Here is an 18,690-nt window from a genome sequence, read left to right as displayed (position 1 = left end):
TACAAAATAAACTGAATTGAATTAAATTGTCTACCGGCTTCTTTTGTTGTTGTTGTTTGTTTACTCCTGCGGCTGAAAACCTAGTATTTAACGTCACTTTGTAGTCTTACAGCAGCAAAGGGGACAGAGCAACAACAAGAAGTATCAGTTAAACAAAAAAGCTAGGCCTATAATGAATAATAAAACTGTGAAAAAGCTAGATCTGACTGAACGGTTGCATTCTCAGCGTGGACATAGGACACATTGATATTGCTCCTATTTCTGCTCAGAAGATCGAGGATCAAGGAGCGAGAAGGGATCTCTGAGGAGCCATGAGCGAGGATGTACGAGAGCATCCTTACAGAAAGATTTTTAAGAACCAATCAGTTATTATTTATTATAAGTTATCAGTTATTTGATCACAGAATAAACAAGTAGAACACTATTAAGCTCTATATTTGACCTTCATTTATTAGAACGATTTGTCTTTTCATGATCTGTTCTTTCCCACATTAACTTCTATTATGGATACAATTAAACTCAGAGAGAGCTGGAGAGGGACACAGACCACAGTGCATTAACTAAATGCAGTTTGTTTAACAGGCAACAGGCTACAGAGAAAACACTGCTACTCTGACATTAATGATAACTGTGTGTCTTATTTCTTATATTAGTGCAGTGAGCATGTGTGCAGACACAAACTCCACCAGAAGACCCTGTTGCTGTTAAAGCCGACTGACAGCTGATCCAGCTGTGATCAGCCGACGCCGTCATCAGAAACAGACTTTGCTCCACGTGACGCTTCAGAGGAAAGGACGTCGCATTTGTCTTAAAACATATTTCCTCATTTTCACTTTCCTCGCATGGTTTCTTAAAGACGCAAGTGAGGGAAACGTGGATGCAATTAAGAGACTCGGGATTTACCCTAGGAGGTTTGGGACTTTTCGACCACTGCCTTAAACTTTAGCGATCGCGTGGTAACGTCAGAACGCAGCGTACGCTGCTAACCTACGCTCCACTACGTTGCTGACGTGTTGGTAGGGAAGTGGCTGTTGAGCTGTCAGGAGCTAGCGTTGCATCTATAGTAGCCGCTAACACTTAGCTCTTCATTGCAAGTCTTTGTCATAAACTGACCGCTATGAAATCATCTGAATTGGTACTTTGTTAACTACCTGGTCAAATAACAACGGAAGACACACCGGACCGATTGCACAAGTAGGTGACTCCTAATTAAATCACTGGCAAGAGCTAGCATGCTAGCACAGCAGGCAGTAGTGCTTACTGTAGCCATTAGCTTCAGCTGAACGATGTTGACATCTTCGTTTGCACATTAGCGTTAGCTAACTTAGGCGTTTTCTAGCGTTATTGCTGAAAACAGAAAGGTTTGTAGTTCACTAGTGTTACATTTCGTGTATACCCAGTGATGGGACTGACGGTGCTCCAAATTGTGGCCGCTGAGATCGAATTTAAACTTAACCAAGTAACTGCAGCCGATTTTGACAAGTAACGCTACTCTCTAAAGATTAGACAATCTGCTGCAATCACTACAGCGACATCAAGCAAAGACGTGCTCAAAATCTAAAGATACTCAATTCACAACGATATGAAACAGAGAAAAGCAGCAAGTCTTCACATTGGTAAAGCTGTAACCAGACAATGGTTGATATTTTTGCTTGAAAATGTCTAAAGTAATGAATTGTTTCAAGGTAGTTTTTTAAAACAGTAGTTTTATTTTCTGATTGATTAATTGATTGCAGAGGAAAGAGGATGTCACAGATAAACTAACACTCTCTGTTTACCTCAGGTGTTGTAGATGCAGCAGTTTTATGAAGAAGTGTGAGTGACTTGCACAACAACAATGGGGAAGAGGAGGGTGCCAGATCTGTACAGAGCCCCCTTTCCCTTATACTCCATCAAAGTGGACCCTACAACAGGGCTGGTGATCACAGCAGGGGGAGGGGGGGCTTCCAAGACGGGCATAAAGAATGCTGTGGTGAGTACTGAGGATCTAGTCTTTCAGGGTGTCCGCCCTGAATAGCTAGTCCACCTTAAAGGTGAGCCCACCTTAAGGGAGCCTGAGCCGAAATTGTTGCTAACATTGAGGCTAACCCCCTTCATATAATCATAAGGTTACTGCTACATTCACAGCTATTACATTACTTCTACTGCTAATCTCACAGGCTACTCAGCGTGACACACACAGGTGCTCTCTCTCTTCGACCGCACACTGACACTGACGTTAAGCACACATACACACTCACTTGGTTATTCCTTAAAGGAGTTCACTACTTGTACAACACTTTGCAGTTTAAATGTCTTAAAATACATAATTCCCTGATGGGCCTGCAATACACTAAACAGAACTCTGTGTTTTGGTAATTAAACTGTTAACATTATACTAAGGTAGCTCTCAAAGCTCAACTCACTGCTAAACATTCTAACAACACTTGACCCTATTATTTGGTTGCGTTGTGTTTATTAGTTTTTTTGTTTTTGTTTTTTTATTGCAAGACGAGACAATACATAAACAGAACAACAAGAGGATGACAAGAACAGTGAATACAGGCCAGCTATCATCATCAGCATCGCTCAGGAGGTTCTGGTTGCATTAGCTTTTTAAGAGAAAAATACTTAAATATAAAACAAACAAAATAATTATAAATATATGATAATGAGAATAATTAGTGTGGGAGGGGGTGACCAATAAATAAATATGAGAGTACAAGGGGATGTATCCATGATAAAAAAAAAAAACCCAACAAGATAAATTAAAGCTGCAAGCAGCGATGAGCGGGCCCTCGCACTACACGCGCGTTGGGGTACTAGTGGGACGCGGGCTAAAGAGGCCGCGAACGCCTGCGACTATCGGACACCGCGTCCAATAGTTAGATGCCTAAAAATACAGCAATTGACCAAATTACTGTAGCGGCTCCTATTGGATGAGTGGAATGAAAATTTCAGAGTAGGTTACAGGACGCGATGCCGACATATTCTGCAAGTTTCGTGATGATAGGCCAAATGGTTTTCAATTGATGTATGTTGTTGTACAAAGCCACGCCCCTATTACGTTCAATGCTCCATATCTTGTAAACGCAATGATATATCAACAAGCTTTTTATAACTATTGATGATATTGATTGAGTGATAAAACACAGACAATTTGGAAGCAATAGGACTTGGCATTTAGGAGGAGTACGCAAAAATGTGTTTTTAACAAAATTCGAAATGGCGGAAAATCTAGGAGGCAGAGCCTAATAGTCAGACCGCATGGTTTGTAGAGCAGATGGAACTGGATATGTGTGTAGAATTTCAAGTCTATCGGACATATGGGATGAGGGCCATGGCCTGTCAAAGTTTTGTAGGGGGCGCTATCGAGTCGATTTCCCACTCTGATGCATAAAAATCATATCAGGTAACTACATTTAGGACTTTTAAAGTGTGTGCCAAGTGTGGTTGTGTTTCAAGCATTTTTAGACCCTTTAAAAACACCTTTGTTTTCATGGCGAGGAATGCGTCGCCACGGTAACGGCGTTCTGCGAAACAACAAACTTTTAATCACTTTTAATCAAGGTCTTTAGATTGTACTGACAAAATTTGAAGTGGATCTGATGAATTCTCTAGGAGGAGTTTGTTAAAGTTTACCGCCTGTAAATGGCATAAAATACAAAATAATTTTATACAACATTCAGAATGGCCGACTTCCGGTTGGGTTTAGAGCATGGCTCCAAGAGACTTTATTTTAAGTTTACATGTGATACATGTGCCTACCATACATCTTTTGCCTTTCATACATCTAGGTGAAACGTACTGTGGGGGCTGCTTCGTCGAAATGTTGTAGGGGGCGCTATCGAGCCGAATTGGCACTCTGATGCATCATCAAATCATATCGGGTAACTAAACCATGGACTTTAAACGTGTGTGCCAAGTTTTATCTACAATTTGGCCTGAAGAGTGAAAATTGTGGGAATTCTGGCAAAATATTTTTTTCACAAGATTTTGAAGCTCCTCTCACTCTAGCGATGACATCACGTGCTCTAGGTCTGAACATTCCATCCAATACAGACCCATTATAAAATCTGAAAAAGGCTTAAATTTTCCTGAAACTTAAACTGAAACTGTCATGAAATCTGTGCTAGCTATCAAAATTCCCATTTGATCCAATATAGTCCAGAGTTTGTTCACGTTTTAAACCTCGAATAATTTTTTTACGTTAAAGTATGACGAGTCAGTCTGGGCCCAAAGTTGGGGAAATTTCTCGCCACTTTACCCGGTTCCCATGGAAACCGCCGGGCGGATCTCTGAGAAGAGTCATAGCCGCACGTTTTGATGTATTTTGACGCATGTGCTTGCGACTTGAGTTACGCGGCAAACTTTTGTACGGAAGAAGGAGAATAAGAAGATGAATACTAGAAAATTTCGCAAGAAATTTTGACTGTGTGGCTGCTACTGCCCGTAGACATTCCATATATTAACAGTTCTGAGACAGCTGTATCAATGAGGTTCATTGAGGGTTAATTTGGGGTTCATTTGAGGTACATTTGAGGTTAATTTGAAAAAAAAAGTAAGTCCAATCGCATAAATAATATTATCAACAGAGAGATATGTTGATATGTTTTATGTGTGCATGTGTGTGTAGAAGCCAGTCACAACAGATATGAATTAAAGCAGTGAGCAGCACATTATCAACCCACAGTGCATTAAATTCCGTAAAATCACAGTAAACCATCTTAAATGTTAGCCATTATGTATAGTTCAACCTCAGAAATACTAATCTATGAGCCTGAACTATACACAGTTAATGAGAGTCAACAGCAACTCACCTAAGACGAGAAGTCAAAGAGGTCAAAAGAAGCTGAAGAGCAATATTTAAACAAAAGCCATAAAACAACGAGCAGATCACATAGAGTGGAAAACCTGAAGTCCACGCCTAAAAGTTACCCTCCCGCTCAGGAACACTGCTCCTGAGCTGTCTGAAATGGCTCGATTGAATTCTCTCCTTCACTTCTGTAACTTTGTGAGGTCATAATGTTATGGAAGTCACGTAAAACTCCTTCCGGCTAGTTTGGCCCTCAAACAACAAAAGAGAGAGACGGAGCTGAAGCTCCGGAGGAAGAGTTTTTTGAAATGTGAAAAGTTGACCAATCACAACAGAGTGGGCTAGCTGACCAATCAGGGCAGACTTTGCTTTCTGGAGGGAGGAGCAAGCGCTACAACGGAGCATTTCAGAGAGAGGGTGAGCAGAGGTGCTGCAGGACAGCCAGGATGAGAAAAACAAGGCGGATTATGAGCATTAATTCTTGTAAACATGTTGTAACTGAAACATGAGATAAAAATATGCAACTGGAAAATAGCATGATGGGGCCTGTTTAAGTTGTAGAGTGCTGAGTCTTCAGAACCATTGTAGAATACAGAAGAGGTTATGATACGATTATATAGGAAAAGTGTTTTGCAAAGGTCATATTAAAGGTTCTCAAATGGAAGTGTCAACAGTAGAACATGTTTAGTGAGAGTGTATGATTGGAATTATGGATTACAGGCATTATGAGACTTGCAGCATTAGCAGACTCATGACTGTGTGTTTCAGCACTTCCTGGATCTCCGGCTGGTTGGAGAGCACCAGTACAGTGCCAGCCTCCTTCACTCTCATGACACAGACACCCGCGCCACCATGAATATGGCTGTAGGTAACGGTGTGATTGCTGCAGGACAGGACGGGACCTGCTGTCTAATGAAGTTCAAACACTGCTCACAGAGGGAAGAAGGCAAAGATGCAGCTAAAGGTGGTGAGTTTTAGTGCTCGATCTGAAAGACAGTATACCTGCTGTCTTAACATCACAAACATGCTACATATATTGCATTTTTTTATTGAAATGTAGATTTTCAGCTTTAATTCAATAGATATAACAAAAATACCACATGAACCGTTTAGGAATTATGGCCATTTTTACACAGTCCCCCACATTTTCAGAGGCTCAAAAGTAATTGGACAATTGTCTGTCAAGCGGTTTCTTGGCCAGGTGTGGCCTGTTCCATCTCTATTTCATGACAAATTATGCAGATAAAAAGGTCTGGAGTTGATTTAAAAATGTTGAATTTGCATTTTGTAGTTGATACTTGGACCTCTCAGCATGCGGACCAAGAAGTTGTAAATGCAAGTGAAGCAGGCCATTATAAGGCTGAAAAAATTAACAAACCCATTTGTCAGATAGCAGAAACATTAGGATTAGCCAAATAAACAGTTTGGGGCATTCTTAAAAGAAAGAATGCACTGGCAAGCTCACCAGAGGCCCAGAAGACCACAAAAGAACATTTAGTGTGTTATATATATTTTTGTACATGTAAAAGGTCCGTAGAGTGTAAAACCTGAAGTCCACGCCTAAAAGGAGTTACAGTGGGTAAAATAAGTATTGAACACGTCACCATTTTTCCCAGTAAATATATTTCTAAAGTTGCTATTGACATGACATTTTCACCAGGTGTCGGTAACAACCCAAGTAATCCATACATACAAAGAAAACCAAACAAATAAGTTCAGAAATTAAGTAATGTGTAATAAAATGGAATGACACAGGGAAAAAGTATTAAACACATGAAGAAAGGGAGGTGCAAAAAGGCATGGAAAGCCAAGACACATCAGTAATTAGAAAGCAATCCTGCCCCTTGTCAGTGCAAATTATTATCAGCTGGTTCAGTCCCAACTGATGGCCTATAAAAAGGTGTCTCATTACCAAGGTGTCACACAAGAAACATCTCATGATGGGTAAAAGCAAAGAGCTTTCTCAAGACCTTCGCAACCTTATTGTTGAAAAACATACTGATGGCATTGGTTACAGAAGGATTTGTTAACTTCTGAATGTTCCAGTGAGCACTGTTGGGGCCATAATCCGGAAGTGGAAAGAATATAATTTCACCATAAACCGGCCACGACCAGGTGCTCCTCGCAAGATTTCTGACAGGAGTGAAAAGAATTATCAGAAGAGTTGTCCAAGAGCCAAGGACCACTTGTGGAGAGCTTCAGAAAGACCTGGAATTAGCAGGTACAATTGTTTCAAAGAAAACAATAAGTAATGCCCTCAACCGCCGTGGCCTGTATGCACGCTCACCACGCAAGACTCCATTGCTGAAGAAAAAGCATGTTGAAGCTCGTTTAAAGTTTGCTGCACAACATTTAGACAAGCCTGTGAAATACTGGGAAAATATTCTGGTCAGATGAGACCAACATTGAACTCTTTGGATGCCATAATACACACCATGTTTGGAGGTCAAATGGCACTGCACATCACCCCAAAAACACCATAACAACAGTGAAGTTTGGAGGTGGGAACATCATGGTGCGGGGCTGTTTTTCAGCATACGGCACTGGCAAACTTCATATAATTGAAGGAAGGATGAATGGAAAAATATACCAAGACATTCTTGATAAAAATCTCCTGCCATCTACCAGGATGATGAAGATGAAACAAGGGTGGACATTTCAGCAAGACAATGATCCCAAACACACAGCCAAGGAAACTCTCAATTGGTTTCAGAGAAAGAAAATAAAGCTGCTAGAATGGCCCAGCCAATCACCTGACTTGAATCCAATAGCAAATCTACGGAAAGAACTAAAGATCAGAGTTCATAGAAGAGGCCTACGGAACCTTCAAGATTTGAAGACTGTTTGTGTGGAAGAATGGGCCAAAATCATACCTGAGCAATGCATGCGACCAACAAAGGCTTTTGTACGAAGTATTAAATCAATTTCAGTAAGCGTGTTCAATACTTTTTCCCTGTCATTCCATTTTATTACACATAACTTCATTTATGAACTTATTTGTTTTGTTTTCTTTGTATGTATGGATTACTTGGTTTGTTACCGACATCTGGTGAACGTTTCATGTCAATAGCACCTTTAGAAATATAGTTACTGAGAAAAATGGTGACGTGTTCAATACTTATTTTGTGTGTGTGTGTGTGTGTGTGTGTGTGTGTGTGTGTGTGTGTGTGTGTGTGTGTGTGTGTGTGTGTGTGTGTGTGTGTGTGTGTGTGTGTGTGTGTGTGTGTGTGTGTGTGTGTGTGTGTGTGTGTGTGTGTGTGTGTTTTCTTTTCAAAAGCAAATGTTTTAAGATAGTTGTATAAGCACAATAAACTGACCACTGGTCTGTTGTAGAAAATTGGGCGTCGGAGTTGCTGTTATAATGTCGGGATAGCAGTAGTATTTTTGAAGACCTGACGGTACCTCTAATCCAGTGTGTCCAAGAGAATATAACTTAACAAATATCTAACAATGTCCTGATTTCTGCATTTATGTTCTTGATGAGGAAAAATACTGGAGCGTTGCCAGGTCACAGTCCATCCAGCGGCTGAAATTACTAAGTCGTTATTTTTTTAAAGGGATCAATCAAATGTTTGTTTTACTGGCCTGTATTCACTGTTTCAGTCACCCCCTTGTTGTTCTGTTACTGTATTCTTTTGTCTAAAAAAACCCATTTGTTTCCAATTCATGCATATTTGTTCTCCATTATAATTAGTTTCATCTGTACAGCAGGGAACCGCGTGCAGCAGGGGAATGCCAGGAGACGAGCTGGGAAAGGAGACAAAGGTGGACAGGATGAAGCTGCAGGATCTGGAGATATGTCAGATATGAAGGATGAGACCGCTTGTATCTCTGTGACTGGTTTGGCTGAAGTGCAGTCAGATCTCAACCCCCAGGATCCGCTACAGAAGGTGGTTAGGTTCAGTCCTGACCTAGGCCTTCTGCTGACAGGTGGCACAGACGGACACATACGAGTCTGGGAGGTAAACACTGTCTCGTTGTTCTTTTCAATTTAAGGGTATCTTCAGACCTGGTTCTCTGAAACATAAACTGCTTTAATTTGACTCTTTTGTGAGATGAGGACAATGCTTTTGAACTTCAATATGGGTGTAAATTGGATGTTGTGGATGTGTTATAGCCAGTTGGTGGAAATGCTCCTTACTGTAGTCCGTCGAGCAGCATTAATGATGGTTGAAACGATTAAGTGCTAAATCCATTAGTCAGTCTACAGAAAGTTTATCACACTGTTTGATCAATAATTTATGGTTGAAACAATTTTATTATAGCATTACAAAGGGAAACATTTATTTCACCCCTTTAGTTCTCCAGTTTTGGTGAAAACCTCTCATCTTTGGCACTGCATCTCATCCACTTTGAGTTCAGAGTTGAAGTGGATTAGCTACTGGTTGGCTGTCCAGAGATGACCTTTTGCACACAACTAAGCTAATAATTGCAAAGTTTTGGCCTTTCTTTTTGATTGTAGTAACAGAGCTTTCCATAAGCGCTACTTTATAATATTATGTTTTGATTCGAGAAAGAATAGTTTTAATAAACAAGTTGTCATTCACTATGCGTACATGTGGCCCCCACCATTTACTGCCCACTGTTATCCGCCCGTATTCTGTAAAGATATTGGCTTTCTAGCACCTGATCTCTGATAATGTTGCGTTGTGAACAACAATCGGAAGGAGGTGAGCTAGTAACGTTAGCAGCACCGGAGCTAACAGCTAACAAAAAGAGGCCCTTTTCAGTTACATTAGGATGCCTTCAGGCTCTAGACAGTAAAAAATTGTACTGGGCGAAGGTAAATTATAACCTTATGATCATATCTTCAAATGTAATCTTGTAAAAATTTGGAGAGATACTTGAATAAACCCATTTGTTTGAAGGAGATGTTTTCACAGCAACATAAATAGATATTAGAGATGAATTATGAGCATATCCAAAACCTGGATACGCTCCGAACTGTGGGTTTTGTGATCCGTTGCACCCGTTACCAGTGGCAGCAACTTGCTGATTGCACAATCAAATTAAAACATCCCTGAAAGCTCTGCATGTTCCATGTACACCAAATGAAAAAATGTATGAATTATCTTTATTTACAATGCACTTTTACAGCAGACACATCACTAAATTCATTGCAAACACACATTAACACAGGCAAGGCAATGCATTTGTTTATTTTGGCATATATTTCTTTATGAATAATTTAATTTGAAACCAATACATAGGCTAGATAAGACATGGGATTAAAAACATTTTCACTCTTAAGATTTTTCACTGAATATGGGTGCATTTGTGTTTCTAGTTAAACAATACATTGCCTATCATTCACCTTACAGTGAAGGTGTCAATAAATACATGGAGCTAACGTCTAACAATTTTTGATTACAAAAGGTCTAAGCAGTCAGGAATATGTTTGTTTTTAATTAGCTAAAACGCACCAAAAGTCTCTTTCTCCTTTACACTAATTCAATGCATGCTATAATTAAGATCAGATGGCTGGCACTGTCCACTTCTATCAGCACTGCATGTCTTATTTATCATCATTAGATCATTTTAAATACTTTTACATAAAATTTCTAGAAGGGTGGCTGTTTCTAAAAAGCACAATGTTTGCTGTTTCATGATGATCATGTCTAAAGAAAAATGTATTCAAAACTAATGTTTGGCCTTTGGTGTTTTTTTGAATCGCTCATACAAATGACTGATAATATTTAATTATGAAGAAAGAAAGTTATGAGTAGCCTTCTTTAACTTCTGCCCATGCTAACATTCCCTGTTAAAGAAAGTGTGAAAAGTAAAGCTGGACAGCGTTTTCCTTGGGCCTCCAAATCACTAACTCCACCTCTGAAAAACACAACCAGGCCGCTGTTACTCACAGTTACAAACATTGGTAAAATACACTTGTTGGAGGTCTTTTCCAAATAGGCTATATTAGTCGCTTGTTGTGATAGAACCACTGCAGTTACAAAGTAGAGCATATATTTAATTAGTGGAGGTATTTTTCCCTGAAGCTCCGCTGCTGCTCAGAGCTATTGTGTTCTTGTTTATTCAATAGCAGACAGACAGATGGACAGACGGATGGACTAATGACGTATGTATTGATGTCCTGAATTTGATTGTATGTTCTTAATTCTTCTTCAGTTTCCATCCCTGAAGAAGAAATTTGACTTCAAAGCTCATGAAGGGGAGATTGAAGACTTGGACTTGAGTCCAGGAAACAAGGTGAAACATTGAAACCTCCTTATGTGGATATTTAATGTGAACTAGGCACTGCCACTGTGCCCTTAAGCAAGACACCCTAACCACTTTGCAAGGATTGCTGTGCGTGTGTGTAAATAAGGAAAATAACAACAAAATGAAATAATTTACCAATCAATTGAAGTATTTATTGTTGTCATTCAGCACCTCGTGAGTATTGGCCGTGACTTTTCCTGCAGTGTATGGAGTGGCAACCAGCTGGCAATGGGTCTGAAATGGCTTGAAACCATGCCTCAGATAGCTGAGAAGACTTATCGCTATATGGCTTGCAGGTAAAAAAGACTTCCTCTTCTACAAAAGAGTATTCCAGCGGTTCACCGCACAATATCCATCCAAATTACGTGACAGTGACTATTAATGGATGTATTTTAATGTTTTTCAGGTTTGGAAAGTTAGAAGACCAAAAAGACGCCCTGAGACTTTACACAGTTCAGATCCCTCATAAGCGAGACAGAAAACCTCCACCTTGCTACCTCACGAAGTGGAATGGCAAGAGCTTTCTTCCCATGCTGACGGCTTCCTGTGGCACTGAGGTCATCTCCAGTCTAGCTGTCAGGTAACTGATGAGTTCATATTATAACATGGATGCTGAGAAACCCCGCCTCAGACACTAGTAAGGTAGGGTTTGGTCAGGACTGCCTGATGGCTGATAAATCAGACAATATCAGATCAAAGAATAAAAACTATTTTATGTTGTTCATTCTGTACACATGACACAACTGTGGCTAAGTGGTAGAGCAGGTTCCCTCCTTCAATGAGAGGATCGGCGGTTTGATCCCCTTGGGCAAGACACTTAACCCAAAATTGCTCTTATGAATGTTAAATACTGGTGGGCAGGTGGTAGCACTCATTAATGTATGAATGGGTGTGAATGGGTGAATGATGACATGTACAATGCCTATAAAAAGTATTCACCCCCTTGGAAGTTTCACCCTTTTGTTGCTTTTATACATGAAATCATGGTCAATATAATTTGGCTTTTTTGACTTTAATATCAAAGTGAAAACAGATTTTTACAAAATAATGTCAATTAATTAAAAATATATAAGGTAAAGTAAATGATTGCATAAATATTCACCCCCTTCAGGTCAGTATTTAGTAGATGCACCTTTGGCTGCAATCACAGCACTGAGTCTATGTGGATATGTCTCAATCAGGCTGGCACATCTGGCACATTCTTCCTTGCAAAACAGCTCAAGCTCTGTCAGGTTGCTCGGGGATCGGGCGTGAACAGCTCTTTTGAAGTCCAGCCACAAATTCTCGATTGGATTGAGAGCTGGGCTTTGACTTGGCCACTCCAGAACATTCACCTTGTTGTCTTTGAACCATTTCTGTGTAGCTTTTGCTGTATGCTTGGGGTCGTTGTCTTGCTGGAAAATAAATCTTCTCCCAAGTCGTAGTTCTCTTGCAGACTGAGTCAGATTATTCTCCAGAATTTGGCGATATTTTTCTGCATTCATGTTCCCCTCTACCTTTACAAGCCTTCCAGGGCCAGCTGCTGAGAAGCATCCCCAGAGCATGGTGCTGCCACCACCATGCTTCACGGTGGAGATGGTGTGTTTGTGGTGATGTGCAGTGTTTGGTGTTTGCCAAACATAGCGTCTAGTCTGATGGCCAAAAAGCTCAATTTTTGTCTCATCAGACCAAAGAACCTTCTTCCAATTGACCTTGGAGTCTCCCACATGCCTTTGGGCGAATTCCAGGCGAGATTTCATATGAGCTTTTTTCAACAGTGGCTTTCTCTTTGCCACTCTCCCATACAGCTTCGACTGGTGAAGAACCCGGGCAACAGTTGTTGTGTGTACAGTCTCTCCCATCTGAGCCACTGAAGCTTTTAACTCCTTCAGAGTGGTCGTAGGTGTCTTGGTGGCCTCCCTCACCAGTCTTCTTCTTGCCCGGTCACTCAGTTTGAGGACGGCCAGCTCTAGGCAGATTTAGACAAGACTTGTACTTTTCAATGATCTTTTCTCTGAGTTGCTTGGAGTGTTCTTTTGTCTTCATGTTGCAATTGTAGCAGGAATACTGATGAACCAGAGACTGGACCTCCCAGACACAGGTGTTTTTATACTACAATCACTTGACACACATCAGCTGCACTCAGGTGATCTCCATTTCAATAATTGTGACACTGCTGGCATCAACTAGCTGGACCTCTGTTGAATTAGGTCAGTCACTTTAAAAGGGGTGAATATATATGCAAACACTTATTTTACACTATATATTTTTAATTAATTTACATTAGTTTGTAAAAATCTGTTTTCACTTTGACATGAAAGAAGCTTTTTTTGCAAATTCTTGTCAAAAAAGCCAAATCATATTGACCATGATTTCATGTATAAAATCAACAAAAGGGGAAAACATCCAAGGGGGATGAATACTTTTTATAGGCATTGTAGTGTTAACTCGCTTTGAGTGGTCAGAAGACTAGAAAAGCGCTATACAAGTACTGTACATTTACCATTTACCAATTAAGAGGATTTGGAGTTTATCTCCATTGTAAAAAAAGTGACTAGAAACAAGACTAGTCATAGCAGAGTTGTCCTATAAGAGCTGAATGTTTTAATTGTTGAACGGTTTCTGTAAAGTCTGCAGAAGTAATTAAGAGTCAGCTTTCGACTGTGGCTCAGTGGTAGCGCAGGGTCATCCTCCAATCAGAGGATTGGCGGTTCGATCCCCGGCTCCAGCAGTCCATGTTGATATGTACATGGGCAAGACACTTAACCCCAAAATTGCTTCTGCAGGCTGTTCCTGCAGATTATGTGTGTTTATGAATGTGAGAAGAGTCATGATGGGAAGGTGGCACCTTGCATGGTAACCCATGCAATCATTGTATGGATGGGTAGTTGATGATATGAAGTGTAAAAGCGCTTTGAGTGGTTGAAAGACTAGAAAAGCGCTAAAGTCCAATTACCATTCACACTAGCGTAATTGTGCAAAACTAGTGGCATGGTCCTCGAAAGGCAAGTAGATTTTTGATCTACAGTGTTGAAAACGTCCTTGAAAAAAGGAAGTATTTTTTTTTTTTTCAGTTTCAGGGAAGGATGGTCTTGTAAACTATACATTGTTCTCTTAAAAGCACTTTAGCTTATGTCATTTTGTTTGAAATAGTTAGTCAGACATGTTAGGATAAAACCATATTATTTCTTGCAGTAGGGCTGTAGTCCAAAGAAAATCTTGGTCCACTGAATTTCTTCCTGTTCTTCAAACAATTGATTGGTGAATGAGAGAAAATCGACAAACCGACCATAGGGTGTCAGACCTATCTTGCGGCATAGGATGTAAACTTTAACCTTTTCTTCAACAGTGACTCTGGAACATTTCTTGGCCTTGGAACTGTGACAGGTTCAGTGGCAATCTACATCGCTTTCTCCCTCCAGGTAAACACAGTGTGGACACATGTCTCAAACTAAGGAACACAAACAACCAAGGAGCCTTGATGTATAATGATTACAACTTGTGCTTACTCTTTGTGTATGTAGAAGCTGTATTACGTACAGGAGTCCCATGGCATTGTTGTGACGGACCTGGCCTTCCTGCCTGACTCTCTGAAGGGCAAAAATATCAAAGGGAATAATGAAACAGCCATGTTGAGTGTAGCTGTGGACAGCCGCTGTCAGGTGCATGCTGTCCCCAACCGAAGTAAGTCTTGCAACATCATCCAATGAACACACTTAGCCCAATGTATCATAACTTCAGACCTTGTCACCTTATCTTTTGTCTCTTTGTTTTAATCTTCTTCAGGATCCTTTTCTATCTGGCTAGTGCTGTCCCTCTGTGGCCTCGTGGTGATGGGACTCGTTCTCCTCTTACAGTACCTCTTTCCAGGATTTATTTAAAACATGCAAATGTTGCCACAGGTCAGGGTTGATAGAGGTTGGACACATCCTCACATGACTTACTTTGCCACTGTCAACATCAGCTGTCCTTAGTCTAACATCCTAACGTCCCAGTGCTGCATCACAACTCCAAGTTGAGCCAATGAAAGCTCTTCAGGCTACAGCGCTGACGCTGAATAGCTGACATTGTCCTCCTCAGCACTACCTCAGGGTTTTTCTTCTCAAACCTGTTAACCCAGTGGAGTCAAACCAGGACAGACTGTGGGATTTTATTTGCTTTAATCTCTATCAATTATTTTTGATTTATGTTGATGAGTTGAAGGGCTCAGGTTCATGAATATTAAAGGATGGGATCTTTTTATTGCCATTATTTAAGGAAACATATAAAATATTGAAATGATTGACACATAATGTGTCTGGTTTTTTTTCTACACATAGAAACTTTGAATTAGCCATTAGCCTCCGTGATTAACTGCTTTTTATGTGTTTATCAATTTATTTCATGGTGAGTCACCAAGACTAGATTTACAGTCCTCTGGTAAAGGACTGCCGATATAATGTTTACCATGTTAAAACTTTGATTTGTCTCATGACATTGGGTTTTTATTTCAAACATAAAGCTACATGTTTTGACTTTGAAATGGTTGCCCAGTGTTAACTATACATTTCAACACAAATGTACAACACCATCTATAAATTGATAATTATTTGATATTATTAAAAGAAAAAAGAAAATAGAAGTGAAGTTGCTATAAGCACATAAAAAGCAGGTAGGTGTGTAAAGTTAATGAAAATGTCATTACAGCAAAAGAGGGAACTCTCTTATTTTATAAAGACATTTGTATGAAACATTCTGCTTGAAAATATTGCCCAGCAAATGCATAAAAATGTGAATGCCCATATTATTGTAACCAACACAAGGAAATGATTGAAGAAATAAAATATTAATAAGAAAACTAGCTTAAAAACCCCAAACATTTTGTCTTTATGTTTTTAAGTCTCTCTGGTCTATTAACTTTTACTGAAATAATAAAAACAACCACCCTGCAATAACAGATTTTCTTGGCAACTTGTGGGCAGCTGAAAGAAGTTGTGAACACAACATCATTATATCACCTTTGAAGCTCAGAGCAAAATAGTTGTTTTTCAAGAATACATATTTTTTTCAGGGTTGGAGTGAGTGAGCCAAACCCTCCCTCCTGTTTCCCTCACTTTCTACAAATAATTTTTTCTCTTTTCACATACAACTAAATAACTTATATATTAAAAGGAGGATTGTCAATCACACTAATTTACACCAAAAAAATAAAAAGATCTGAAAACTAAACACCCATGACTAATGAAGAGATTGCCAACACCACCCATTCTGCAGTCAAAAAGTCGGAGTGAAATGACCTAGAAGTACAGTGGGTACGGAAAGTATTCAGACCCCTTTAAATTTTTCACCCTTTGTTTCATTGCAGCCATTTGCTAAAATCGAAAAAGTAGAAATTTTTGCAAATTTATTAAAAAAGAAAAACTGAAATATCACATGGTCATAAGTATTCAGACCCTTTGCTCAGTATTGAGTAGAAGCACCCTTTTGAGCTAGTACAGCCATGAGTCTTCTTGGGAATGATGCAACAAGTTTCTCACACCTGGATTTGGGGATCCTCTGCCATTCTTCCTTGCAGATCCTCTCCAGTTCTGTCAGGTTGGATGGTGAACGTTGGTGGACAGCCATTTTCAGGTCTCTCCAGAGATGCTCAATTGGGTTTAGGTCAGGGCTCTGGCTGGGCCAGTCAAGAATGGTCACAGACTTGTTCCGAAGCCACTCCTTTGTTATTTTAGCTGTGTGCTTCGGGTCATTGTCTTGTTGGAAGGTGAACCTTCGGCCCAGTCTGAGGTCCTGAGCACTCTGGAGGAGGTTTTCTTCCAGGATATCTCTGTACTTGGCCGCATTCATCTTTCCTTCAATTGCAACCAGTCGTCCTGTCCCTGCAGCTGAAAAACACCCCCATAGCATGATGCTGCCACCACCATGTTTCACTGTTGGGATTGTATTGGGCAGGTGATGAGCAGTGCCTGGTTTTCTCCACACATACCGCTTAGAATTAACGCCAAAAAGTTCAATCTTGGTCTCATCAGACCAGAGAATCTTATTTCTCATAGTTTGGGAGTCCTCCATGTGTTTTTTGGCAAACTCTATGCGGGCTTTCATATGTCTTGCACTGAGGAGAGGCTTCCGTCGGGCCACTCTGCCATAAAGCCCCGACTGGTGGAGGGCTGCAGTGATAGTTGACTTTGTGGAACTTTCTCCCATCTCCCTACTGCATCTCTGGAGCTCAGCCACAGTGATCTTTGGGTTCTTCTTTACCTCTCTCACCAAGGCTCTTCTCCCACGATTGCTCAGTTTGGCTGGACGGCCAGGTCTAGGAAGAGTTCTGGTCATCCCATACTTCTTCCATTTAAGGATTATGGAGGCCACTGTGCTCTTAGGAACCTTGAGTGCTGCAGAAATTCTTTTGTAACCTTGGCCAGATCTGTGCCTTGCCACAATTCTGTCTCTGAGCTCCTTGGGCAGTTCCTTCGACCTCATGATTCTCATTTGTTCTGACATGCACTGTGAGCTGTAAGGTCTTATATAGACAGGTGTGTGCCTTTCCTAATCAAGTCCAATCAGTTTAATTAAACACAGCTGGACTCCAATGAAGGAGTAGAACCATCTCAAGGAGGATCAGAAGAAATGGACAGCATGTGAGTTAAATATGAGTGTCACAGCAAAGGGTCTGAATACTTATGACCATGTGATATTTCAGTTTTTCTTTTTTAATAAATTTGCAAAAAGTGCTACATTTCTGTTTTTTTTCTGTCAAGATGGGTTGCTGAGTGTACATTAATGCGAAAAAAAATGAACTTTTTCGATTTTAGCAAATGGCTGCAATGAAACAAAGAGTGAAAAATTTAAAGGGGTCTGAATACTTTCCGTACCCACTGTATGCTGTGTAGTGGAGGTGTTTAATATATGCAGCACTGAATGCGGAACATGTACTACACAACATGTACTACACAGTCACGTTTTACCGCTGCTGCGTACACCGTAGTGCTATCAACAAAACCCTGAAGGTAAAGGCAAACAAATACTGGCTGTCTGGTTAAAAAGGGATTGAGAAAAATGCTGAGCACAAATCAATGACTATGTTATGCGTGGAATTTGAAGGCAGAGAGGCCAGAATGGAATTTGTATCTGGCATATTTGGAGCCATTGGTACTACAATGTTGTTTATGGCTTGTAAATCCTGAACAAATCGCCATTCATCTGGACGGTTTGGTTTTGGAATGGGCAAAATGGGAGTGTTGCAAGGGCTGGTGGTTTAAACTACCACACCTTGATCTAGCAGAGATTGGATTACACCTCCAATGCCTGCTTTTGCTCTCTGAGGCAAGTGGCACTGTTTAATCACTGGCAGCTTAGCATTAGCTTTGAGTGTGAATTTACAAAACCCACATGATTTTTATGTTAAGCCCATAAAAAGGCTGGTACTTCAGAAAGATCTGAAGGAGGTCCATACATTACTGAAAGAGGTGGCTGTTGTAAGACAAATGTACTCTGAGTCAACGTAATTTCTTCACTGAGAAGCAACATGAACAGTCAATCACCAAGGTCTGTTATTGTTTGGGTTTGAGATGCTGCTGCAGCTTCTCTCACTGACTGGCACTGTGCCATCATTTTTGAAACCTGCTTTGACTCATAACCTGGTGTGACTGCTATAGTGACATGTTGAAAAGAATCCTTGTCTTTAAACAATTCACTCTGAGTGTTAGACAATTAAATAT

At 40.3% G+C, this 18,690-nt stretch overlaps 1 protein-coding gene across 4 annotated transcripts; it reads left to right on the top strand.

The window, feature by feature from the left end:
- The first annotated feature begins 775 nt into the window (after positions 1 to 775).
- On the top strand, positions 776 to 15,833 carry preb (prolactin regulatory element binding). 4 transcript variants are annotated; one of them, XM_054622456.1, is made up of 10 exons: positions 776 to 1,194; positions 1,784 to 1,972; positions 5,564 to 5,759; positions 8,507 to 8,757; positions 10,922 to 11,002; positions 11,183 to 11,310; positions 11,421 to 11,594; positions 14,343 to 14,415; positions 14,518 to 14,677; positions 14,780 to 15,833. In XM_054622456.1, the coding sequence occupies exons 2-10, from the start codon at positions 1,838 to 1,840 to the stop codon at positions 14,872 to 14,874; spliced, it is 1,293 nt and encodes a 430-aa protein (XP_054478431.1). In that variant the 5' UTR covers positions 776 to 1,194; positions 1,784 to 1,837; the 3' UTR covers positions 14,875 to 15,833. The 4 variants fall into 4 exon arrangements, with proteins under 4 accessions (XP_054478431.1, XP_054478430.1, XP_054478429.1 ...); XM_054622455.1 differs by having other exon boundaries at positions 8,504 to 8,757; XM_054622454.1 differs by having other exon boundaries at positions 5,564 to 5,762.
- Positions 15,834 to 18,690: the final 2,857 nt, after the last annotated feature.

The sequence above is a fragment of the Anoplopoma fimbria genome, chromosome 20 (genome assembly GCF_027596085.1).
Source record: "Anoplopoma fimbria isolate UVic2021 breed Golden Eagle Sablefish chromosome 20, Afim_UVic_2022, whole genome shotgun sequence".
NCBI classification, from domain to species: Eukaryota; Metazoa; Chordata; class Actinopteri; order Perciformes; family Anoplopomatidae; genus Anoplopoma; species Anoplopoma fimbria.
The sequence above is the reverse complement of the archived record's forward strand: the minus strand, read 5'-3'. Positions and strand labels throughout refer to the sequence as shown.